Here is a 26,992-nt window from a genome sequence, read left to right on the forward strand (position 1 = left end):
AGCTTTGTTTTAATAATTTAGAGACGGTGCAATAGATATAGTGTAAGGCCGAGGCACAGAGAATTGCAACAGTCCACTCATCTTCTTTTGTCGTTCTTCTGTTGTTTGCCCCTCAGGGCTACTCTTGACCCCACCTGTCCCATCTCATACTGAGGCCAGAACCCAACGCCATCCAAACTAGTCCCCCAGGCCAGCACCGGTGACTGTGCCGCTCTCCTTCGTGTGGAAACACTTTAGAGCATGTGGAGTCCCACGTTGAGTCCCTCCTTCGAAGCCTCCACAACTCACATCTGCCCGACTCAAATACTGTTGCTAAGCGTTACCAGGGCAAGGCATCAGATGGCCCTGGGCTGTGCCCTGCAGAAACTATTTTCCTGTCTCCAGTGGCCATGGTCTTGATGGACTGTGCGACCTCTGATGGCCCCTGGAAGGACTCCGCCACGTAGGGTGGGTGTCACTGAGGCTCCTTAACCAGGACAAGGAGCAGCAAGTGGCCAAAAGCCCCTCTCAGTACAGTTCCCAGAGATGACCCGAGCTAAGGCTCATTGGATAATATTGGTCATCGTAGTTCTAATATAAGAGAAAACCTAGCACCGATAGTCTAAGCACTAGAAAACATCTGGAGTAATGTATGGGCCCCATAATGTACTTGCGCCTGTTATCTTGCTTGTTATATTGTTAATCGCTCTTTTCACTCATTACCAATTAAGTCATCTCTTTCTTTGAAGTTCTGGCACTGCTTGGCATCGATTTATTGACTTATTTACTGGCACAATGTATCTTCGATTCTAACTCACCGCAGTGAACCTGGACTGCACAACTTGGCTGCGTCAGGAGAGTCCAGCTCCAAAAGGGAGAAACCTGCAGATCCAAATGGATTCGCTAGTTTTGGGGGCCGTGGGGCACGAGTGGTGACCAACAGTCCCCCCAAATCACACTGTCCAGTAACCCAACTGCACCGACCTGGGAGAAGCCTTGTAGCCTGCCACACCTTCACTGTTTACACATCTCTCTTGATGACATCACATCACCTCCATTATGAGGCCAGGCACATCCTGAGGCCAGGCACATTCGCTCTGTCGTCTTCTGCTCCCACCTACATTCCCGAATGACTGACTGCGACGGGCTACTCACGGATCCCCCATGCTGAGCTCATCCAACCCAGAGGCTCTCACTGTCCTGCATTAGACCTCTCCCAACCACCTCCTGACTGTCCCCACACCGCCCAGCACCAAGCCTGCCGGTTACACCTCCCCTGCAGTAGAATGAGCGCCCCACCCGAGCAGCTTCAACCTCCTCAGTCCCAGCACTCAAGTCTGTCCCGAATGATTATCCAGGATAGTGGAAAATAACTCTCCTCCGAGACCCTGAGGTCACACCTGTCCCTGGAACTCTAATGCCTAAAGAGCCGCACACCGCCATGTAATGTGTATACCTGTTATATATGGAAAATGCCAAAGCTTACAATTTTCCACATAATATATATAGTAAGTGTGCTCACATGCAAGCCAGTTCCTGTAAAAAAAATCAACTTTCTTGTCCACAACTTCCTGTGACGGTATCCTACGTAAACTGAGTCTTTGTGCGCTGTGTGAAGAGGCACAGAGCTTCTGGTGGAAGGGTTAGAACTGTCCCCCACATACAATAAAACCCAACAGGCCTCAGCTCGCGGCTTTTCATCCCAGCTTCCATCCTCCTTCAGTCTATTCAAAGGGAGCCATTGAAACAGGTAATAAGAATGAAATCTGGAGCCATTGTGTGCAGCATACAGACATAGAATCAGAGGTTACCAAGCACTGCATGTACTGCCCAACATTGTCCGGCAGGTGGCAGGCTATGCACACAAATGAATTTATGATCTCTGTACAAACAAGTCTACTCGTTGTAAGGCCAAAGATGCCCAGTTGATGTCAGGAGATGCCCACAAGTAAAACCGTTATTCCGAAGAGAAAATACAGGGTGTAATGCCAAAAAGGTCCAGCAGAGGGCAAGTGATGCACACAAGTGAACTATCAAACGTCCCTATGCTGTTCAACCAAATCTGCGATTCAGGACAGAGACGGAGTTGATCAGATTACAGGTGAGGTGATTTGCTATTTCGTGTTAATTTCCTCATAATACAGGTATCCCGAGGTAAATTAATCGTATTAAATCACTAAACAGCCACAAGGGAACCAATAAGTAAAATTGTTACGCATTAGAGACAAGGGAAGTAAGTAACAATTAAAAAAGGGAAGAGGGTCAACACACTAAAAAACGTTTTAAAAAGAAGGTGCACAAGTATTATTTGCAGGAATTAAAAATAATAATAAATAGCTGAACACTGCCATCTACAGTCTGAAATGAAAATATACATCGAAAGAATCCGAATATGTTCATCCAGTGGGAATGCAGAATAGGTTTAAATATAGGGACCCATCATTAATTACCGGAAGATTAATTACAAAAGATTCATCCCAAAGTAACGAGTGGTTCGCAAATATATACATGGAACTGGCAAGCGATACACCCAGGTGATTGTGCAGCATTGCATGCCGGGGCGCCGGGTCACCGGTGGCGCTAGTGCCCGTATTCTACCGGTGGTCGTCATTAGGCACCTCAGGTGATTGTGCAGCATTGCATGCCGGGGCGCCGGGTCTCCAATGGCGCCAGGGGCAGCTCCTCCACTATGGCAGAGGAGTGTCACCCCCTTCCCGCCAGCATCCTCCAAATCATGAGAAATAAAACTATAATAAAACGGGTTTAAATCGTTTTATTTTCCTTTGCCAGTCTTGGGGGCGGGGCCACTGGGACGACAGGTACTGAGGGGAGTGGTATGTGCACTCCCTTCACTGTACATGAATGTTGGGCCGGCCGTCTCAGGCCGGCCAGGCCATCATGCGCAGTGAACGTTCTCTCCAACCCAGCAACGCTGCTGACTTGGAGAGAACAGGCACAGACTCACCGTCTGCCCTGGAGCGCAAATTGAAGGCGCGCCGGCCAATCCTGAAGCTGCTCTCATGCGAGAGCAGCTTCAGGATTGGCCACAGGGCAGGCTGGGAGCCTGTGGCTTCAGAAGAGGAGAGGAATAGACGAGCGCAACGCCATGGAGGGCAGCCGGCACGTTTTTATTTTTATTTTTTACATTGCTTTCCCTCATCCCCTTTCCACTCCCTCTCCCACTCCACCCCACTTCCCCACCCTGCCTTTTTTCCGTGACACGAGCTGCACCAGAGTGGCACTAGTACCCGTAATCTACCGGTGGACATTATAAGGCACTTCAGGTGATAGTGCAGCATTGCATGCTGGGGCGCCGGGTCTCCGGTGGCGCTAGTGCCCGTATTCTACCGGTGGTCGTCATTAGGCACCTCAGGTGATTGTTCAGCATTGCATGCTGGGGCACTGAGTCTCCGGTGGCGCTAGTGCCCGTATTCTACTGGTAGTCGTTATCAGGCTCCTGGCTGTATTTAAACTGTGCAAACCTAAGTGGAGACCAACAGAGCATGGCACGCCTTTGAGGGAGCTTGGCTGAGAGCAGATTCCAAATTATGAATATCAGGTGAGGTGTTGTGTAAGTTACGACTTGGGCATAACTCTACGATGTGTGCTTTCCCTCCCACGGGTGAAGTCGGTTCAGTGCACCAGCGATGAACGTGAAAGACAGGTTATGGTAGTCCCGCAAAACACAAATCAAAGTAATCGACATAGAAGTGTTGGTTTTGCGTTACTAACAATTCCATAAAGGGATCAGGAGCACTGTGGAAACAGTAGGAAACCTTATTTCGTTAGTCCCCGTATCCCACTCACTGTACTAAGAAGAATGAACACTTTTACGTTACATTTATTTATTACTACAGGAACACTCGGTTTCTCCGTACAGCTAAAACAACTACACAGAATATTATAAAAACAGGAAAGAGTCACGGTATGAATAACGAGAATAGAATAAACATTTCCATCATTGTTAAATGTCATTAAAAATTTAATCTAGAACCGAGCACCGTAATGTCTACTTCTATGCGCTATATTAAGAGCGCATGGAAGGCAAAGCAGCTTGCAGTCTACAGTTTCTTGGGGAGACGAGACGCACTGCATGCTTTGTTGACAGCAAACGCGGTCTTCACCGCAGAGGCGCAGACAGTGTTCCTGCAGTAGCAGTCAGTCTTTCACCGGGACTCAGCGTTATCAGCTTCAGGTGAGATGTAGCAGGTGTGGAGTGTGCCTGCAATAGGTCGGACTGTCTCTGGTGATACTCTGGGCGAAGGACCACACCTGACAAGTGGTCATCTTTATATTAACCCCGGGCAGACCTCCGCTCCGCCCGTGGAGTGTGCAGAGATTTGCCGTCCCCGCGTTCTGCGGAGAAAGCAAATCTCCGCACACTCGGCAGCAGAGCGGAGTTTGCCAGCCCCCGCCTCCACACTCCTATTAAGAAATAAGTTAACCTTAATTAAAAAGAAACCTAAAACCACTTACATGTGTATCGCGGCGTCCCCGGGCTGCCCCCCTCCTCTCCCTCGCCGTACCAGTAATACTTGAGAAAACTGCGCATGCGAATTTTTCGTAAGAAATGCGCATGCTCAGTTTTCTCAAGCATTGCTGGTACAGGCGAGGAAGAGGAAGAGGGCACCCCGGGGACGCCGCGGTACACAGGTAAGTGGTTTTAAGTTTCTTTTTAATTAAGGTTCACTTATTTCTTAATAGGGGGGTGGAGGCGGCCGGCGTAGCGTAGCTCCACGGAGTTTGTTTTCAACTCCGTGGACCTACGCGTAGCCCCGCTATGCCCGGCGTTACTTTATATACTAAATTGGAATTTCTAACATAAGTTTAAGAATGTGACATAGATTATGTGCATCAAGGTGTGCGTCCTAGACATTTCCTAATGAATATATAAGGTAAAATAGCGGAAAGTAGACATTTGGCCCTGACAGATGTTACATTGAGTCATCAATCAAAGGACGAGACACTTTCACAGTTCTTAGAAAGATACGGTCATGCGACGTGTCTAATAGCAGACATGACAACGATTCTGCATAAATTGGGAAAGACATTGCCTTCCATGGTTTGAGAGAGAGAAGATGGCAGCCTCCATTCATCAAGATGGAGTTGAGGCCTACATAAGATGGAGTCGGGCCTTAGGGACTTTGTTAGAGGGATGGAGGGGATATGCCGCCTTACAAGTTGTTTCAATATTACATGGTAATACTGCACATATTTATAATTACAGGCACAGAGAAATGAAGTCCCATATTTACTAAGGCCAGTCGCCAGCACAAAGTGATGCATGCTATTTTGGGTCGCTTGTGTTAAAGAGAGTTATTGGGGTGCTACTTAGATAAAACAGTGCAAGCATCCATCGGTGTCGACACAAAGCTCAATCTAGTAAAATAGGTTTTGATGAAATGCATTGTTTGGCTTCGCCTCCTTGAAATAGGTGCTAACCATGAGAAATGTTTTCATTTCCCCCCAAAAAACAAGCATGAACAGAAGTGCACAGCGCACATCCAGTGCGTGGGACAGAAGTGCACAGCGCACATCCAGTGCGTGGGACAGAAGTGCACAGCACACATCCAGTGCGTGGGACAGAAGTGCACAGCACACATCCAGTGCGTGGGATAGAAGTGCACAGCACACATCCATTGCGTGGGACAGAAGTGCACAGCACACATCCAGTGCGTGGGACAGAAGTGCACAGCACACATCCAGTGCGTGGGACAGAAGTGCACAGCGCACACCCAGTGCGTGGGACAGAAGTGCACAGCGCACATCCAGTGCGTGGGACAGAAGTGCACAGCGCACATCCAGTGCGTGGGACAGAAGTGCACAGCGCACATCCAGTGCGTGGGACAGAAGTGCACAGCACACATCCAGTGCGTGGGACAGAAGTGCACAGCACACATCCAGTGCGTGGGATAGAAGTGCACAGCACACATCCATTGCGTGGGACAGAAGTGCACAGCACACATCCAGTGCGTGGGACAGAAGTGCACAGCACACACCCAGTGCGTGGGACAGAAGTGCACAGCGCACACCCAGTGCGTGGGACAGAAGTGCACAGCGCACACCCAGTGCGTGGGACAGAAGTGCACAGCGCACAACCAGTGCGTGGGACAGAAGTGCACAGCGCACATCCAGTGCGTGGGACAGAAGTGCACAGCGCACACCCAGTGCGTGGGACCTTACATGTTTGTCTAGACAAAGGACTCTGTACTTGAAGGGTATGCGCCTAGTATGAATCCTCTGCTAGACAGTGCACACTGACCTCTCCGAGGCTGTGCATCTCACACGGCAGCCTCATTAGAGCACCAGCACAGGGCCTGACGGCAGCAGCGGGCCTATCTCAGTGGCTCTGTGCTGGTTTTCTTCTTGTGCAACGCAGCTCAGCAAATTTGGCTGTTGCACTGCATAAAAAATTTGCCTAAGTGATTTGCCAAGGATCAAAGGATTTTGGTTCAAGTGCTGAAACCAGGATTAATCTCACAGGTTTGAGGGCAGAGCATCTTAGCCAGGGCTTCTCATCTTACCTCCAGGCTGTCATTTCTGCAAGTGCTCCTACCCCTCACAAGTCTCGACATCGCGGGGTGCCAGCACCAATAGACTAGCACCCAGATGACACCCAAAAATGTTTTCTTCCTTCTATGACTCCTACATATGGATCCAGGCAGTCAACTTTCAAGTGAATAACTCTGAAAGCAGGGGGGGGGGGGGGGGGGGGGGGGGAGCCTCAGACCAAGAAATAGTCATTCCTCAGAGAGGTTCTTTGGGTGCATCCTCAGTGTCGTTGATCAGTTGGACTCCTGAGTCAGTCTCGACCGACTGCGATGGGTATATTCTTGGCGCTGCAAATCAGTATGACCCCCCCGCCCTCCGCAGCCCCCATGTCTACCAGTCCCAGAGCTTCTGCCGCCAACACCTATCCTCGAACTCACAACACACATCCAATGACGGGAGCATTAGACACTATATCCCCGAGTAAAGCATGGAAATACACTCAACGTTTACCTGCTTCAGAGAACATTTCATCCTGGCAGTTCACAGCAAATTGTACGATAATGAGGTGCACAACCTTGCATCTCCTGGTCTGTAGCGCCGGAAGTGTAGTTTCAAGAGTTTCCACACAGAGAAAGCCCAAAACAGGTGATAGCATAGTATTGAAAACATTAAACATTCAAGTACAAGTTCACCACCAGATAATGCATCCCCCCCCCCCTTTCCCCCAAAGGCTGGGATCTTTGGCAGTCTCACTGAGGCTCTACAGCCACTTGATGGTCTGTCCTGGAAGACTTCTCAAAAGGTAAATTTTTTAACCTTACACAAGTAAGTAGATTTTAATTACACTCACTCTAGCATTCTCTTTGACATGGTGATGCCTCTGGTGGGCTGTGGATGGTCTGATAAAAGGCAGCCTTTTAATATGTACTTTCCTTTTACTCACAGGCTGCAAAGTGGAGTCCATCTTCCTGAATATTGAGGCAGTGAATACGCACCGCGAGCGGCCACTGGTGAGTACTCTGTGCTGCTGAGTTCACCGGGCTTCCATCTTCCTCCACAGCCCATCAACCATCTGTGGCACATTCACACTTGGCGGCGCTATTTTCTGGAACTCCCCCTCCCTGGGTTAGAGGTATCGGATGAAGCTTTGAAGTGGAACTTGCTTGGAGCAGGGCTTAAAAACCCTGATGCCAGGTGCAGCAGACAGGCGTGGGGTTGGGATGCCTTCAAAGCTTCACCTGGGGGTGCTTTTTTGCTTTCTTAGAAGCATACTCCAGTTTCCAATTGGAGAGTTGCAGCTCAGACAGAAGCGGGTGGCTCCGGGGGACCCTTCTTTGGTGCTCCCTTTTCTTGATGGCTAAGTTCACCTTATCAAACCTCTCCTTTCTCTAATTCCCAATATACTCCTAGATCACTCTGCCTTGCTCAAACTCACTTTTCTCACCTGTCCTTTCTGTTCTCACTCAACCCACCTCCTCTCCCAGTCATGATCCTGCAGATCTGGAAGTCAGCCTTCTTTTCCTTAACTGCTGTTTTCTGGTTCTTCACTCCTGCTTTTGTTCTCCCTCTTCCCTTTCTTCACTTCTATGTTATGTTATGTTATTTGTATTTATAAAGCGCACAGATGCCACAGCGAAGTGACGTCCCGGCGCTATAAAGGATCGGGTAACATAACACCAGGCACATGGTAACCAGCCGCACCCATTAAGCTGAAGTAAACAAAAATGTTTTCACAGCCTTTCTGAAAGGCAACAAATCAGGGATAGAGCGAATACTAACAGGCAGTGTGTTCCAAAGGCTTGCTGCCAAAACACCAAATGAACGACCGCCCACTCTAGCTTTTTTGAAACGAGGGACATTAGCCAGAAATTGACCCGTTGATCGTAATGCTCTTGCAGGGGTGTAATAAGAGATGGTCTGAGCTAAAATAGGAGGAGAAGCAAACTTCAAAATTTTAAAAACCAGGCACAATGCTTTGAACTTTATCCTCTGCCCAACGGGCAGCCAATGAAGGTCCAGGATGGAACGCCTAACTGAACAGAACTTGGGCAATCCGACCAACATTCTGGCAGCCGCATTTTGCACACGCTGAAGGCGTGTAATCTCAGCTTGGTTGGTGCCCAATAGAAGTGCACTGGCGTAATCCAATCTGGAAAGAATCATTGCTTGGACTATAAGTTGCCTAGTGGGGGCATCGAAAAATTTAAAGATGGGCCTAAGACTTTGAAGGGCACCAAAGCAAGTACCAGCGACCTTTTTTGTATGAGGGATGAATGAGAGATTGGCATCAAGCCAGACCCCGAGGTTCTTTACCTGTGTCACCAGGATAGGGGCTTGGGCAAGCTCTGATGGCCACCATGCGTCTCCCCAAAGATGAGCCTCTTTACCCAGGACTAAAACTTCAGTTTTAGTAGCATTAAGTTGGAGACGGTTATCTGCCATCCAGCTTGCCACCTCCTTAAGGGCCCTCTGAAAATTGGAGGCATCCAATGCAGTATTCCCGTTTAGTGCAACCGCTAACTGGGTGTCATCAGCGTAGGACACCATAGTGAGGCCCCATTTATTGGCGACCACCGTCAGTGGTTGCACGTACAAGTTAAACAGGGTCGGGCTAAGTGCCGAACCCTGCCGAACTCCTTGGGAGATGTGGCGGGGGGTAGACTCATAGGGAGGTGTGAACACTTTAAAAGTGCGCTCAGCCAAAAATGAGCGAAACCAGTCTAGAGCTGTACCCTCCACTCCGGCTTCTCTTAACCGTTGAAGCAAAATCGGGTGGGAGACAGTATCGAAGGCGGCACTGAGATCCAAAAGGATCAGTGCCGCCGTCTGTCCAGAGTCTAACATCCTCCGCAGGTGCTCAACCATAGCCAACAGAGCTGTCTCTGTGCTATGGCCTGCTCGAAAGCCATTCTGGGAGGGATGAAGAATGCCTGTGTTTAGAAGGTGACCAGATAAAATATTATTGGCATGAGCCTCAGCAATCTTAGAAATCCATGGAAGCAGAGAAATGGGCCGATAATGTTCTGGTTTTGTTGGATCTAGAATAGACTTTTTTAATATCGGCATAACCATGGCTTGCTTCCATTTTATGGGTACCGTCCCAGATGTAAAAGATAACCTGATGAGATTATGTAGAAGCGGGAAACAGATCTCGGCAGATTCCCTAAATTGTGCAGGTCTCAAAGGGTCCGCCGGAGAACCCGATTTAACTTTCACGACTAAAGATTCAAACTCTTCCTGAGAAGGCCCGGGAAGCACTAACAATGGACTGGAGATGACATGCATGAATCCTACATTGTTATTAGATGTGATAGGAGAGGGAAAAGATCTGTAGATCGCATCCAATTTCTCCACAAAAAAAGATGCTAACTCTTCACAGTGGGCCAGAGAGCCATTCCCCATCACTGCGGTTTTCATATTGGTCAAATCTTTAAAAACCTTAAAGATTAGTTTAGTTGGGTTAGCACTATTCTTAAATTCTAGGGAATAAAATGAGGCTCGTGCTTTACAGATAGCTCGGTGATACAGCTTAATGCTGGCCTGATATTTCTGTTTAAGGATGGGATCGTATGCCTTGCGCCAAGCTCTTTCTGCCCTTTTACAGGCGACCTTAAGGAGCCTAAGGGAATCATCATACCATGGGCTTGAATGGCCCGGCCGGATCTTACTCCAACCCGCTGGTATTAAGGTGTCTAATGCTTGGGTCAACCACTCGCAGAAGTGGTCATACCCAGAGGCGACATCTGTAGGGTGTTCTGGAAGATATTGTAACAGAAGCTGATGGAAATCTTCCAGATGTCTTAAGGTTCTTGTCTGTTTCCCTACTCCTCCATCCACTTCCCCTGCGTTTCCTGTTTTCTGCTCTTCTGCCCTCTTTCGGACTCCCATATTCTGTTCTTTTGGTCTCTTAGCAACTCTTCCTGCTGATTTCTAGTGTGTGGGTCATTGCTGTTGTCCCACCTGTTTGCATGTTCTTTAGATCTACTTAGGCTCTAAAGCGCTGAAATAACAATCTGCACAAATTGGAAAAACTGAAAAAGGTCATCATATAATCACAGAACAAGACTTCATTAATAAGATACCAAAATATAATCTTTGACCATATCATTCACATCTGGTACAGTAGAGACATGTTTAACGTGGGGAGCAAGGCTGGTCCATAATTTCAAAGTAAGCACGCAAGTGAATGTGACACAAGGTGACATGGTACTGTAAGAAAACACAAGGAATCTAACAAGCATTGGCAAATTTCAATAGGTCTCGCCTATGAGAGTTATTGACTTTGGCAAGGTTTTTTCGCCAAGCTATACGGCAGTGCAGATGCTTTGCAGCGTGGCTAAAACTCATTTAAAAGAGCGCTATGACGCTGCCAGGGCTAATGCGCTTTTTGAAATCAGAGTTACAAATGTTAAGCAATGGGCGGGCTGCAAGCCCCTTGTTTTATACAATATCTTTTGCAAGAGAGAGTGCATGCCCTGTCGCAGACAAGACCTAAAAATCTGAGAATTCTAAAAGGAGTTTAGAGAGAAACCAAAGATACAGACACAGAGAGGGCAGGATACAGGGACACCTGAAAACAATGTAAAGGAAACAGAACCTTAGCTGAGTCGGGTAACCTGAGGAGTATCAAGATGAAGCGGAGGAAAGGTGCGATAAGAGTGAAGAAATAGGGATACATAAACAAAGAATTTGTGAAAAATAAGGAGTACGAGAAACAGGACAGAGGTCTGATAAATCTGAGGGATTCAAGATTTGTTCACCAATGGAAGGACCACAGCTGATTTAAAGTAAGCAGGGAGAATACTAAAGGAAACAAAGGAGCAAAAATAAATAAGATTAGACAGAAGAGGAAAGACTGCATTCATGATAGAAGGCACCAGGAGAAGCCGTGGGCTCGATAGAACCTCAGTCTCTGAGAGAGTATAGTTAGAAGACAAAATGGAGGCAGCGGAAGAAGGGAGACACACAATACATGGAAATTCAGAAAAGAAAGACTTAGAGGTGAAATAGTAAGCAACATCATTAACTCTGGAAGAACAGCAGAGGAGGACCAGAAGGTTGAGCGACTAGAAATAAACACTTGAAGAAAAGATTGTGTTGCAGCGTTCAGTGTTGATGGATAATGAAGGTGAGCGGCCAGGAGCTGGGAGAGATAGTGAGGCGTCCTAAGCTGACATCATAGGCGTTCAAGGAACAAAGAGAGGGTGGCACAGCAGTAATCCAGGGTGGTGGAGGATTTGCTCTGGATTTGAAAGGTCCAAAAGGAGCGTTACCTTTGGTTTCTTTGCTCTTTCTCCCCGCTCCGTGCTGCTGTTATTGTTCTTCAGGTCTCCTCTGCGCTTCTGCCTGCTTTCTCTTCACTTTGCCTTGGCTCTCTCTCTGATGCTCGTCTCTTTTGTCGTCTGTCCTCCCCCGCTTCATCCTGCACGTCACACTGCTGCTTACTTCTCTAGTCCCCTTTCTTCATTCGTTTCATCTCTTGGTTTGTTCTCCCTTCTCCAGTTCTTAGACCTCCTTCTGCTCTCCTGCAATTGTTCTGTTTCCTGCTCCCAGATCAGTTTTCTTTTCGTTTACACCACTTCTGTTTTCTAGTTCTTTAGTCACCTGTGACATTTCCTGCTCGTTTAAACCCTGGTGTGCCGCTTACTCCTCTAGCACTTTGTTCTCCCTTCTCATTTTTAGGTCTCGCCTAGCGAACGCAGCGCATGCGCTAGTCTGGCGAGACTTTTTGAGAGGGCTCCAAAAAGTGCTACCACTGTAGCCTAGAGCTACAGTGCATGTGCGCGGGCTCCGCGCTCTACCGCGATTACTTTCACTTTAGTGGCCGCACGTCCGCTTTGATGTTTGATCGCGATCACTTTCACTTTCGCGGCCGCACGGCCGCTTGGCATAGCCAATAGGTCTCACTTTTGGGACCTTATAAGTATTTAGTTATGCAACTGTTGCATGGCTAAACACTTATAAGGTCCCAAAGGCGAGACCTATTGGCTATGCCAATGCTTGTTTCTAGTGGTCACCCTCTCCCTTTCGTTTTCAGTTGTGCTTGTCCTTCCTGCGCTGTTTTTACCCACTGCTTCTATTAGCTTTCTATGCTCAGCCTGCTGTTCTTCCTTTAGTTCTTCCTTACTCTCTGCTTTTTTCCTCCCTTGCTATAACCCTTGTGTCTTCCCACTGGCTCCGGCAGCATCCGTTTTCTATCCCTTTCCTTTGGTTCTCTTCTCTCCCTTCTGTCTTTTTTCTGTTAATACTGCGGTTTCTTTTCCTTTAGGCTCTTTTTGTTCTCCTGCCCCCTTCTCTCACCACTGGCTTCTGCATCATCTCTCTGTTCTTTTGTCTTCGGTCTATGCCTCCTGCTGTTTCCTCGTGCTCTCTTCCCCTGGCTCCTACAGCATCTGCCTTCTTTCCTCTACCATTGATGCTCTGTCCTCCCTTTTGTTTTCTTATCTGCTCTTTCCTCTCCCTCACGTTTTCTGTTTCTTCCACCTCTCTTTACTCTTCCTGCATTTTCCTCCTCTTCTCGTTTATGTTCAGCTTTGTCGTTCCATTTTCACGGTCCCTTGCAGTATTTATTTTCTCTGCCCTATCACTGGTGCATCTTTCTCTATTTTCCTCCCACTGGCTCACGTGGTTTCTCTCTTCTTTGCTTTACCACCTATGCCCTGCTTGCCAGCATCTCTCTCGAATGCCCAGCAAGGCTCCCCTGTACCGCCATTTCCATGCAATGCCAATGGCTAGCCCAGAACCAACTAAAAAGCCCTCCCTGGATGATCTGGGCCAGGCAACTACTCTCTGCACATCCATCTCCGTGTGTCCGCAGGTAACTGGTCCTACACAACACCCGCTCCCCCCCCCCGACTAACAGCTGTGATAGTAGGACTCGAGAGTGCCTCCCTGAATTAACTCCACATGGTAACACCATTTCTGGGTCTAACAAGGATGGATTCTACAGCCTTCCCTGCTGTCGCGTAGTGGTGATTTTTGGGAATCACCTGCAGCAGATGAACTAATCACCTTCTCTGTAAAGCGACATTGGCTCCTACACATGGATAGGTGGAAGGCGTGCTCGTCGCCACCTCATTCACCCTCATTCTCTACCTTCCATGCCTGGTGTACTGACTGTGCACGCCTCTGCGGGTAGGATCTTAAGGGATGCAGAGCAGACATCCTTGCAGACCACTCCGCACTCGTCATTTGGAGCATAGAAACCTTATGGCCTCTCACAGCGCTTGCTTTAATGTAACTCAAGAATAGTGAACGCTCTGGAACCTGGTCCGTACTGCAAGCCATGACCCTGCCATACTAAGCTCACCGGCATGGTCTCTGCGGTGCCCACCAAGCTCACTGAGGAACCTTTGTAGAAGCCTCTTGCATTGCACAGGGTGTCAGACAACACATTGATGTGCATTCCTTACATTGGTGCAGGGGGGGCGTTGCAACACCTGCGTAGGCATGCTTCCTTGGTGCAGTTGCAGAATGCATGGAGTATCTAGCTTCCTTGAGTAGGGTGTGTCAATGCCTGCAAGGGGTACTCGCCTGGCATGTGTTGCAATGAATGCATCAAGGCGCTTGCTTACACAGGTGCGAAAATGCATGCACGGACATGCGTACTTGGAACTGGCGCAGCAACGCATGCATTGGCATAGATGTGGTAGTGCATGCATTGTGCTCCCTTGGCACAGTTGTGGTAGTGCACGCACTAGTGTGCTCCCGTGGCACAGGTGTGGCAGCGCATGCATTGTGCTCCCTTGGCAGTTGTGGTAGTGCATGCACTAGTGTGCTCCCTTGGCACAGGTGTGGCAGCGCATGCATTGTGTGTTTCCCTTGCCCAGACATTGCGAAGTATGCATATGTGGTAGTAACAATTTCTGCACCCCCAGACCTCACCAATCTCTTTCTGATGCCCCACAGAACTTCCCTGGTCAGATCTGAATTGTAGCAATTTCATCCAGTTCCTCGCTCTCTTATGACACTCCAAAGCGCTTCAGTATCTGAACTTTTACTTTTTTCTTTACACAGAATGTGGAAGTTTCCCGAGACCCCGAGGAGGCGCTGGACACAGTCCCGGAGCACTTTTAGACAACTGGAGTCATAGATTTTAAGAATATCTAACATTTTCTAGTATTTTTTTTATCTCAAAGACTATTTTTGCTGTGAAGAACGTGTATATTTTTGGTTTAGCTACGTGCGTAGCACGAGGTGTACAAGATCTTCCCTTAAAATGTGAATCCTCGTCATCGGCCCCTTGGAGGTTCAGATTGGGGTTGGAGGGTTTGATTATCTGACCCGAAAGACAATAGGGCAGCCAAGAGCAGCCTGGAAGATGGACATGAAATGCCCACCAAAGGCATAGCGGTTCGAGAGTGCTGTGCCTTCAAGACATACCTCATCCAGGGACTCAGAAGATGGAACCGATGTGCGGGCACAGCATGCCAACCAGATACTGACCCAGGGGCACTCTGGCATCTGTGTGGGTGAAGGTAACTAGTTCGGCAGGCAGTAGGGTGAGACAAGAGAGACCATCATCCTACTCGTTAAATCTTAAACCCCTGCGCCCTTCCACCGTCTGAAGGGATGGCTCAGGCCCCAGGCACACAGATCCAGGAGAGGCCACTAAGACTGTTTTGTCCAAGAAGGTGCCAGGTGTCTGGACCCCAGGGGGCACCGTCCTGGAAAAGCAACAGACTGTCCAGTCCACAAAGAAGGAGCCCAATGTCTGGTCCCCCGGGGGCAACTGTCTAGGAGAGGCCGCTGAGTCTGTTCAGTCCAGTCCACCAAGACGGGCGCCAGTGTCTGGACCCCGGGGGACACCGTCCTCGAGAGGCCACCGAGACTGCCCTGTCCACCCAGAAGGTGGCCAGTGTCTGGACCTCCAGCCACACCGATCCAGGAGACTCCACCAAGACTGTCTAATACACCAAGAAGATGGCCAGTGTCTGGACCCCGGGGGCACCGTCCTGGAGACAGCCCCCAAGAAACAACTGTGAGGAAACAACATCCTGGCAACAGTGCCCCAAGTCCTATTATGTGGGATATATGGATGGTACATGGACATTAAATGTAACTTGATGTGGTACAGTGTGAGGTAGACGAAAGGGCACCTGCATTCCAATCTGGAGCTGTGTGCCAGCTCCTTCTCCCTTTACAGGGCAGCATTGATTCATGTTGTGACTTACCGTCAAGTATGTGTAGCTCACCCCACGCCCCCTTCTCTGCCACTCTAGTCTAGGGTCACCCTTTGCAAACAGTCTGAGGTCTACTTGTCACCCACTGCCCAGCTGATTCGGTCTGTATGAAGACAATAAAGCGTGGATAATCTCTCTACCTGCTGCCTCACATGTTTGTACTGCATACATTCTTGACATTTCAGAGGGGTGCTTGCCCTTCAATCCAAGGCTGCCAGAATATCCTTGAATGTATACAACCATGTGTGCTGCCTGGGAACACAAAGCACACACCCACACTGCCAGAGAGAATGGAACCAGTTTATTGAAAACAAATATAAAGTAGACATCAAAAACATAAAATAAAATAAACACTTTCTATCCAAAGCCCATTTCAAAGAAATATACAACTTGGCAGAAAAGCTAATCTTCGATTCCATAAGATAAAGGGGCTCGGTTCCCAGCTCAGGGCTCTAACGCCTCCTAGAGGCCCAGACTAGAAGCACATGAGACAGAAGCACCATCTCCGCCCACAGGGAGGCCACGCCTCCCAAGCCGAGCTCTGCTTCCAGGTGATGCAACACTAGTCCACACTCTCCCCGACTGGACCCCCTACATCGTGCAGACATATCTTTGATGTCACTGAAAGAGGCACTTGCAGGTTGTCTGGGGGTGAATGTGTGGGGGGGGGGAGGAGTAGTTAGCGGATCCAAGAGGCCCTACCTCAAACAGGAATTTAGCTGGATTTCTTTGTGCCAGAGAAGACTGACCATTTGGAGGAACTCCACAGGAGTTTTCCTAGACAGATGGCCTAGAAGGTGGGGCCTCCAGCCAAGAAGCGGACTCCGCTCAAACTGACCAGTCATTCATGCCCACGCTGTTGCCCAATCCTGTGGGTCCTGGAGGAGACCACTACCGCCGACCAGCCTGGGAGGGCCCTGGGGTTGCAGGGGGTGGTAGAACCCCCACCTGGGCTTCCTTATACTGCGACGCCCATGACTTGGGGTCCTTGTTCTGGATCTGAGGGCAGGAATAAAAAGACAAAAAGTTGGCGATTCAGCAAATTTTACAAAGTACACACAAAAAGCCAACATAATAACCATTTTAAAAATGAATTCAGACACTTGGTGAAAAGGGGTTTGTGTAACACCGGAATGTCACTGCATTGCCCAAGTATAAGTTCACCCATTCCAGAAACCCATGACCGTATCCGAAGCTGCAGACGCAGCCACCATACCGGATGGGTCAAGCCTTTAAGATTTAAACCAAAGTGCACCAGAGGCAGACAACTCAAACCCTCAGAGAAGAGCAAAGGCTGCTGCCGTCCATCACATGAAGCTCAGCACCAGGCAGACAGCCTCTCGGGCACTGGCTCAGGCTGCTGCCGTCCATCACATGAAGCTCAGCACCAGGCAGACAGCCTCTCAAGCACTGGCTCAGGCTGCTGCCGTCCATCACATGAAGCTCAGCACCAGGCAGACAGCCTCTCAAGCACTGGCTCAGGCTGCTGCCGTCCATCACATGAAGCTCAGCACAAGCCAGACAGCCTCTCGGGCACTGGCTCAGGCTGCTGCCGTCCATCACATGAAGCTCAGCACCAGGCAGACAGCCTCTCAAGCACTGGCTCAGGCTGCTGCCGTCCATCACATGAAGCTCAGCACAAGCCAGACAGCCTCTCGGGCACTGGCTCAGGCTGCTGCCGTCCATCACATGAAGCTCAGCACCAGGCAGACAGCCTCTCAAGCACTGGCTCAGGCTGCTGCCGTCCATCACATGAAGCTCAGCACCAGGCAGACAGCCTCTCAAGCACTGGCTCAGGCTGCTGCCGTCCATCACATGAAGCTCAGCACCAGGCAGACAGCCTCTCAAGCACTGGCTCAGGCTGCTGCCGTCCATCACATGAAGCTCAGCCACAGCCCGGCCAGTCTCTCAGGCACTGGCTCTCCCCTGGCAGTCAGCAGGTGTTTAAATCTGTGGCGTAGGGAAGACCACCTTCCAACGACACCAAACAAGTGGCAGGACGGAGACACCCAGACAGATACCTCAAACTCTAGCCTCCCACCAAAACACTTCACCATGTAAGGTCATATTCAAGAATAGGGGTCTCTATGGTGACATTTCCCTAGAACACAGTTTCAAAAAGCCATAGACTTTACCAACCGGTTTAGGAGGGGCACTCACAGAACATGCAGATATTTGAGACTGGTGAAATCACCCCCTTAGCAGTAAGAAAGCGCCTTCAGAACCATTGAAATGGTACCCTTCATATAAGCCAAGCGCGTCCTCAAATCACTGAAATATAATCTTGGAGGAGACATGTGGTCCCCAAACGAGAGCTCGCCATTTTAAGTACATATTGTAAGTTTGTCCAAAACAGCAGCATCTCCTTTCTAGTAAAAGACTGTTTATCCACAGACATTTGTTGTTTCTCTGAAAAGACTCATTTTGTCCTTCAATATTAGCTTCGTTATAGAAAATGCACTTTTTTGTCCATAATGTGGTCATTTCCATCAAGTACTTTCTTGTATCACTTTCCCATGTGGACAGATACTGCTTCGCAATACCATATGCGACTTCATGACATGCGCAAACACACGCATACAGACACCTCTCCCCTACTGAACTACACCAAATGGAGTAAGGAGGCAAGTGCCCCCCCCCCTCCCCTCACTTCTGCTTCCTTTCAGATACCACCGCGGGGCTGGGACCCACAAACAGCTCTACCATTGTGTCTCCGCCACAAGCACCACCGTGTGTGTGTGTCTCCACCACAAGCACTACCGTGTGTGTGTCTCCACCACAAGCACTACCGTGTGTGTGTGTCTCCACCACAAGCACTAGTGTGTGTGTGTATCCACCACAAGCACCACCGTGCGTGTGTGTCTCCACCACAAGCACCACCGTGCATGTGGGTCTCCACCACAAGCACCACCGTTCGTGTGCGTCTCCACCACAAGCACCACAGTGCGTGCGTCTCCACCACAAGCACCACCGTGCGTCTCCACCACAAGCACCACCGTGCGTCTCCACCACAAGCACCACCGTGCGTCTCCACCACAAGCACCACCGTGCGTCTCCACCACAAGCACCACCGTGCGTCTCCACCACAAGCACCACCGTGCGTCTCCACCACAAGCACCACCGTGCGTCTCCACCACACGCACCACCGTGCGTCTCCACCACACGCACCACCGTGCGTCTCCACCACAAGCACCACCGTGCGTCTCCACCACAAGCACCACCGTGTGTGTGTCTCCACCACAAGCACTACCGTGTGTGTGTGTCTCCACCACAAGCACGACCGTGTGTGTGTGTGTCTCCACCACAAGCACTACTGTGTGTGTGTGTCTCCACCACAAGCACTACCGTGTGTGTGTGTGTCTCCACCACAAGCACTACCGTGTGTGTGTGTGTCTCCACTACAAGCACTACCGTGTGTGTGTGTCTCCACCACAAGCACTACCGTGTATGTGAGTCTCCACCACAAGCACTACCGTGTGTGAGTCTCCACCACAAGCACTACCATGTGTGTGAGTCTCCACCACAAGCACTACCGTGTGTGTGAGTCTCCACCACAAGCACTACCGTGTGTGTCTCCACCACAGGCACTACTGTGTGTCTCCACCACAAGCACTATTGGGTCTCCACCACAAGAACCACTGCTAAAACCAATACGTCTGCCCTGTACAAGAATGGAATGTATTTCAGGTTGATGTTCACATGTCAAAACAACATGAGTCCCAGTGAAGTCTCGATGGCTGAAACAATCTGACCCCAAGTCCATCATATGGCACTAATATGTTACCGTGGCAACAAACTCCAGGATCTTCTGTTTGGAGGTTTCCTTCAGGGCGCGGGGCCCCCAGCGCAGCTCATATTCAACCGGGTCTGTGTGCGGGATGCGGTTGTACTCCAGGTACCTGTGGGGAAGAAACCTGCCTTCAAGTAAAAATTACTCTTCACCGCGACACCTGTGCCCTTAGTTCAACCCCCATCCCAATCCTCATCCACCCCACCCAGCAGGAGTGGCTGTCCTCTTAATACAGGTGTCTCCTGTGGGTCAGAATCAACCTTGAAAACTCTAACATTAGCTCTCCATTGTTTTCCAGCTCTTTGTTGCTTTTCTCTGTACATGCCGATGTTGAAGACAGAAATCATACAACAGAGGCAAAAGGTAGGTTTCTGGTGGAAAGGAACTGTGGGAACTGGAACACAAACATCACTGCAGTGAATAATGCACTTACAGACATATCTTGGAGACATTTAGCCGCAGATTCCTTACCTTTGAATTTCCCAGGCATCAGACTGAATCCAGAAGTTTTCTTCGAGCAATACACTTGCGCAACAATAGGTGGCATCGGTCGGCTCTGAGTGACGTCATCAGCATAGTTTCTGTCGCTGTGACATCCCTGTCACCTATATAGGCACCCCCTTGGCAGGCTATCAGTTCTTTTCGCGCCAGCCAGCGCTTATCCCTAAAGAGATCTACCCTCTCTCACTTTCTGACAGGCTTTTTTTAAATTTTATTTTTTACATTTTGTTGAGCATTTATTGGTGTTTAGTTTTTTCTAGCATGTCAAAGAAGACTCCTGGATTCAAACCGTGTGGCACCTGTCGCCACACCATGTCGTCAACAGATTTACACTTCATTCATCTTTGGTGCCTGGAGCGGGACCACGACTCGAAGTCCTGCTCCGACTGCCGGGCCACGGCACAGAAAGCTTTGAGGAAGTGGTCCCTAAAGCTCCTTGCAGTCCAGCACTGCGTCGCTTGCCCTGGAGGTCTCGTTCTCGGTCGAGAGGAATGTCTGGGCACCGGTCCGGAAGTCCTATGCCCTCGGGTAAGAGGCATAAAAAACACGAGAAGTCGAAGATTGCTTCGACTTCTCCACATCTGTCGGCTGACGTGACCGAGGAGACTCGGGGTTATAGTGCAGGTTCTGTGGAACTTGCACCTGAGTTGGCTCGGCGCTTCCCTGCCTTCCCAGGACCCAGAGCGACATCCTCCCAGCTCAAGAAATTTTAAGACACCAGATGCCTCATATTTGGGTGGCCTGCCCCTTAGGGCCCCAGAGGTGACTCCATTGTGTTCCACGCCAGCAGATTCTGCACCCCCCCTGGATCCAGTGGTGTATCCTCACCGACCTCAGTCGCACCGCTGTGACCTTCCTTGGTGCCGGCCCTGTCGCAGTACCAGCCCCATTCTTATCCCCAATGACACCCTTGGGCCCTAGGTCTGTCCTTCAGCCTTATTTTGAAGGGCAAGGAATGGAGGAAGATTGGAAGGGGTCGCTGGACCCTTTACAAGGCCAATCTGAGCACAAGATGGCCTGGCATGAGGAATTGGGTGAAGCCAGTGGCGTGGATACCTCTCCAGATTCAGGCCTGCTTTCTCCCCCTACCGTGGCTACAGAGAAGGGAGCTTCATATGCTATGATTGTGAGAAGGGCGGCTGAGGTCCTGGACCTTCAGCTCCCTTTGGTGGAAGTCAAGATGGACAGAGTGACTGAGGTCCTGCAGCAGGGTATCTCCACCTTAGAACCCCTCCTGTCCTTTAACGAGGCCTTGATTGATGTCCTTCTGGGAACCTGGTCCAAGACCAGCACAGGGGCTCCGGTGAATAGGATAATCGCCCGCTGCCATTGCCCTTCACCCAAATCTCCTCACCAACCTCCCTACCCAGAGAGCTTGGTGATCCAAGCCTCTACCACATAAGGCACGTCCCCTCCGCACCCCCAGACAGGGAATCCAAGAGGCTGGATAGTTGAGGGAAGAATATGTTTTCTTCTGCCAGCCTTGCATTGCGGTCGGTGAACACCTTAAGCCAGTTGGGCCGTTACTCCCACTCCCCGTGGGAAATGGTTGTGAAAGTGCTGCCACAGGTCCCGGAGGAGGCCCGGCAATCATCTCCCAAGCAGTACCTGAAATGAGATGTGGCAAAGTTCACCATTCGTTGTGGACTTGACACGACCGACTCGCTGGGCAGAGCGAGGTCATCGACAGTGGCTGTTCGACGCCACGCCTGGTTGAGACCTTCTGACTTTTCTGGGGATGTCTAGGTTCCCCTCATGAACATGCCCTTTGATGGTACCCGTCTCTTCAGAGACAAAGCAGACATGGCCCTGGAGTATTTTAAGGACTCACAGGCTACGGCCAAGTCCTTGGGCCTCTCAGTGGCCACACGTCCCCGGTCTGCTTTTCACCCCTTTCGTGGCTACAGAAGGGGCTTTTAGCTGCGCAACCCATACCCCAACCACAAGCCCATGCAAGTTCTGCAACCTCAATGCAGCAGAGGGGGTGGGTCGGGGGGGCAGAGGCCCAGTCAGTCGCCCATCCTCCCTCCAAACCCTCATAGTCTGGACCTTCAAGATCATGGGTGGCCGGTTGGTGGCAGGATCAGCCACCACCTCCACCACTGGCAAAACATCACGTCAGATAGGTGTGTTCTTCAAATAGTCCGAAGGGGCTACTCCCTCCCTCCGAGTCTCTCCCTCTCTCCATGCCTCCAATTTACGACTGGCTGACGGAGGATCATCTGACTTTGCTTCAGGTGAAGTCATGGCCATGGGAGACAGAGAGGGTTCTGGCTCCAGAAGTAGGCTGTAGTTATTCCTGCTACTTTCTGGTCCCGAAGAAGGAAAAAGACCTGCGCCCTATCCTGGATCTGCGAGCCCTCAACTACTTCCTCAAAAAGGAACAGTTGAAGATGCTCACTCTGGCTTAGGTGTGGCCTGCCCTAGGACTCTGGAGACTGGATGGTAGCGTTGGACTTGTAAGATGCTTATTTTCACATTCTCGTCCGGCCAGCACATTTTACGGTAGGCCACGAGCACTTTCAGTTCACGGTGCTCCCCTATGGCCTTACCAGCGCCCCTCGGGTGTTCACCAAGGTGATAGTGATCGTCGCAGCTCATCTGCGCAGATCAGGTGTGCTAGTCTTCCCCCTATCTCAACAACTAGCTGCTGAAGGCAGGCTCGCCCCTGGTTGTTGTCTCCCACCTCCAGACTACGTCGAACCTCCTGCATTCACTTGTTTCTCCGTCAACTTGCTGAAGTCACACCTGACTCTCTCTCGGACACTCCCTTTTATTGGAGCTGCTCTGGATACAGTGTAGTTTCAGGCCTATCCTCCCGAACGACAAGTCCAGGATATTCAGGCTGATACCGATGCCTCAGCTTCCATCCTGGATTTTGGTGAGAATGACAGAGGCTGCTGGGCTTATAGCCTCCTGCATCCGGTTTGTGACACATGCCAGATGGCATATGCAGGCTCTGCAGTGGGACCGGAAGTTCCAGTGGGCGCAGCATCAGGGGTATCTCTCCGCCATGGTACAGGTCTCGGAGGTATCTGCAGTTGTGGCTGACCATCTGGTCAGAGGCAGATCCCTCTCCCTTTCCCAACCAGATCACACAGAAGCGACAAATTTCTGGGATGGGGCGGCCGTCTGGGAGAGGTGGAGATCAGAGATGTCTGGTCTCCAGCTGAATCCAGACTCCACAGCAACTTGTTGGAGCTCAGAGTGATTTGCTTGGCATTGAAAGCCTTTCTTCCTTCTACCAAGGGGAAGCTGGTTCAAGTGTTCACAGACAATACCACCGCCAAGTGGTACTGCAACAAACAGGGCGGGGTTGTGGACCCTTTGTCAGGAGGCTCTTCGCCCGCGGACATGGCTGAACAGCAGGGCAGATCCTTGGTGGTTCAACACCTGGCAGGTTCCCTGAACGCCAAGATGGTCAAACTCAGCCGTCGATGCCTAGCAGATGGAGTTGTCATCCAAAGGTGGCAGAAGGTCTTTTTCAGCTGTGGGAAGAGTCTTGGTTCAATCAGTTTGCCTCAGCAGTTTTGCGTGTTGGAGTTTCAAAGGTGGTTCTCACTCGGAGGCGCTTTTCATCTCGAGTGGACCTGAGGCCCCCTATGCGCCTTTCTGCCTATACCACTCCTGCCCAGAGTGCTCAAGAAGATCAGGGGTAACTAGCCCAAGTCCTTCTTGTGGCTCTGGACTGGGCACAGAGAGGCTGGTATCCCAAGCTTCTCTAACGGAACATCAATCCTCCGATCAGGCTGCCCCTTCGGGAGGATCTTCTGTCGCAGCAGTAGGGGAGGGTCCTCCCACCGAACCTGTCCAGCCTCCACCTCCATGCGTGGAGATTGAGCGGCGGCAGTTGATAGCATCTGACCTTCCTCCTGAAGTCTGTGGGGTTATTTTGGCAGCCAGGCATCCTTCTACCAAGACCGTGTACGCCTGCCAGTGGCAAAAATGTGTAAAATATTGTACACAAAGATCTTTTGATCCTCCTTCTGCTTCCCTCTCTCAGGTCTTACTTTTTTTTTTTACCCTTGCCCAACAGGGTTCTGCTCTGGGTACTGTCAAAGGGTACCTTTCCACCCGGTCTGCTTTTCTAAGGCTTTCAGACCAACCCTCCTTATTTAAATCCCCTATTGTAAATAGATTCTTAAGGGGCTTGTACATATGTTTCCCCTGCACCTTACATTATGCCTAAGTGGGACTTTAGCTAGTTTCTTACCTTCCTGATGTGTGCTACGTTCAAAACTTTTCACAACTGCCCCCTCTGGCTGCTTACTATCAAAGCAGCCTTTTTAGTGGCAATCATATCTGCCAGGAAGATGAGTGAATTGCAAGCGGTCAGCCAGGCCTCCTTACCTCACCATCTTCCCCGATAAGCTGGTGCTTCACACTAGGGCCTCTTTCTTCCCAAAAGTGGTGACACCATTCCACGTCGGGCATTCTGTCACCCTGCCCACTTTCTACGCTCCTCCGCATCCCTTCGTAGAAGAGGAGCAACTCCACTCTCTGGACCCAAAAAGAGTGTTTCCGTTCTACCGTGACCGCACAAAAGAGTTCCGGATGGACGACCAACTCTTTGTAGGGTACGTGGGAGTGAAGAAGGGTTGTGCGGTGCAGGAAAAGATGATCTCTCGATGGGTCGTCTTTTGCAACAAAATCTGCTACAGTATGACCACAAAGCAGCCTTCTGAAGGCTTACAAGCTCATTCTACCAAAGCAAAGGCTGCTACCACGCCGTTGTAACATGGAGTCCCAGTCTGACATTTGTCAGGCAGCAGTATCGGCATCTCTGCACAAGTTCAAAGACTACAGTCTGGACAGTCAAGCCCACAAGGACGACTTTTTTGGCTCTCTGTCCGGCAGGACTTCCTGGTGTAATCTTGTCTGCAGTCCCTCTTCTGGGGACGATATTGGTTGGTTATCTATTCAAAGGTAAGGAATCTGCAGCTAGATGTCTATCAGATGGGCAAGTTACTTACCTTCGGTAACACCTCATCTATTAGAGACATGATCTAGCCACAGATTCCTTACTGACCCATCCATCCTCCCCGAACTGCAGACAGGTTCTTAGGGTCAGGGCTGTTCCCTTACAGGGCCATAGTTGTTCAGAAACACACCACTTTCAGTGCACTTCATGGCTCCATGCTCCTGCCGTGGAAAGTAGTGAAAAGTAACTGACATCAGCGTGCCGAGAAGGCACCTATATTTGTGACTCAGATGTCTCAACGGCAGAGACGACACAGACAATGTCACGAGTAGCTGACTGACGCCACTTACCGGCGCGCAAGGGTACAGCTCGAAGAAAAATCTCCCGGATGCAGTATGACACTTGTAAAATTAAAAAAGGTAGGAAATCTGCGGCTAGATCATGTCTCTACCAGATAAGGTGTTGCCGAAAATAAGTAAGTTGTCTGTCAAAGCCCTTCGTACTGCAGACTTACTGAGAGAATTCAAATGAGTCACAAAACCCATATTAAAATGGTAGGAAGCAGCCTGATGGTCTAGGCATTTTTTCCATTATTAATAACTTTGGTGGCGCTTGTTTAATTTGCACAAGTCTTTCAAAAAACAAAACAAAAAATTAAAGTCAGGACTGGAGTACCACGGTACGTCACAAAGTACCCCTGCGATACAGCAAAAACATTTTTTAAAAGTCTGGTGATAGACCAGATCCTGCAGCAAACCGCCACTGTGGAGGCCGTGCGCAGTGTGGTTTGGTTGCCTGCAGTGGGTTGGGCGGAGGGCCGTCCTACCGCTACGCTTGGCCACCCCATACTCGCTGTAGGGAGCCAACCAAAAGCTGCACGCCATTAAGGCAATGTGCAGGAAGGGCTGGGCCGGACCCTGCAGCCAACTCCCTGCATGGCCATGCATAGGTGTGTGTGGGTGCAGGTTGCCTGAGGGATTTCGGCAAATGCTTAACTTTGAATGACCTCATATTACAAAACTTATGACATGTTAAATGACATCACTGATGACATCACAAATGGCATTATTCATGATACTGCTATTCACATTACTCTATAAACCATTCCGTCATTTTTTAAACAAAAGGCGTTAGAAAAGGGCCTGTAGTCATACTGCATAGTAACGGTGGGTACACGTGGGGTGCATGGAATGGAAACAGCATAGCTCTTAGAGGCACGTGTGGGTGCATGAAGTGGAAACAGCACAGCTCTTGGAGGCACATGTGTCTGTGCATGGAATGGAAACAGCGTAGCTCTTAGAGGCACGTGTGGCTGTGCATGGAATGGAAACAGCATAGCTCCTAGAGGCACCTGTGGGTGCATGAAATGGAAACAACATAGCTCTTAGAGGCACGTGTGGATGCATAGAATGGAAACAGCATAGCTCTTAGAGGCACGTGTGGGTGCATGGAATGGAAACAGCATAGCTCCTAGAGGCACGTGTGGGTGCATGAAATGGAAACAGCATAGATCCTAGAGGCATGTGTTGCTGTGCATGTTGGAAGTAAAGCGGTGCATTACTTTCAAACAATTAAAATGTGAGGTGCAAGTTGTACTCCATGTCAAACAACTTAAAGGCTGAGCACACCCGATGTGGGTAGCAGAGGGTTGTTTCACATTAGGTTGTGGGTTAAAGCCAGTGCCTATTGCAAAACATCTGTGAGAAAAGTCAAAGCTTGTGTTGACTCCAGATTATCCACCGGCAGATGTCTGGGCACGTGCCCATGTTAAACAGCAGTAATACAGTGCTATAAAAGAGGATGTTTATATGGTGTGGATTTCCATTTCCAGAACTTCACTGAAGATGCGTCACTGCAGGCTGCTGAATGGAGAATGTAGGGGTGACCCACTAGGAGGTGGTTTAACTCACACTGGGGTTGTAAGCATGGCTAAACGGCTGTATGCGATGGTGCTCGTCTCAGGCATGTGTGCAGGGTATTTCCCCAGACTACACAGGGTGTCCATAGGGCCTGGCAGAAGGCGTCTCAGCAGTAGCAAATGTGCAACGGTCAACCCTGACTTAAAATTGTGGGTCATGTGAAGTCTTTAAGAGAAAGGACAAGTTAAGGAGTACAAACTCTCTCTGA

The 26,992-nt window shown here is 49.9% G+C and overlaps 2 protein-coding genes across 9 annotated transcripts in view; one reads left to right on the plus strand and one right to left on the minus strand.

Annotated features, from left to right (window-relative positions):
- PFKFB1 (6-phosphofructo-2-kinase/fructose-2,6-biphosphatase 1) overlaps positions 1-15,792 on the plus strand; it is a 193,397-nt gene extending 177,605 nt beyond the window's left edge. For 3 of the 6 annotated variants that reach the window (XM_085629835.1, XM_085629836.1, XM_085629834.1), the window contains exons 13-15: positions 7,417-7,481; positions 13,142-13,288; positions 14,488-15,792. In XM_085629835.1, coding sequence (XP_085485961.1) covers positions 7,417-7,481; positions 13,142-13,288; positions 14,488-14,547 — 272 coding nt within the window. In that variant the 3' untranslated portion in view covers positions 14,548-15,792. The remainder of the gene's footprint in view (positions 1-7,416; positions 7,482-13,141; positions 13,289-14,487) is intronic. The other 3 variants (XM_085629838.1, XM_085629839.1, XM_085629837.1) reach the window with 1 other exon arrangement.
- A 147-nt stretch (positions 15,793-15,939) lies between these two features.
- The window catches only part of LOC146797156 (non-structural maintenance of chromosomes element 3 homolog), a 73,326-nt gene continuing 62,273 nt past the window's right edge, over positions 15,940-26,992 (minus strand). The window contains exons 10-11 of one of the 3 annotated variants that reach the window (XM_085629841.1): positions 19,438-19,552; positions 15,940-16,652 (exon numbers count right to left, since the gene is read on the minus strand). In XM_085629841.1, coding sequence (XP_085485967.1) covers positions 16,545-16,652; positions 19,438-19,552 — 223 coding nt within the window. In that variant the 3' untranslated portion in view covers positions 15,940-16,544. Of the gene's footprint in view, positions 16,653-19,437; positions 19,568-26,992 lie in introns of all 3 variants that reach the window. The other 2 variants (XM_085629840.1, XM_085629842.1) reach the window with 2 other exon arrangements.

The sequence above is a fragment of the Triturus cristatus genome, chromosome 10 (assembly GCF_964204655.1).
Source record: "Triturus cristatus chromosome 10, aTriCri1.1, whole genome shotgun sequence".
Taxonomy (NCBI): Eukaryota; Metazoa; Chordata; class Amphibia; order Caudata; family Salamandridae; genus Triturus; species Triturus cristatus.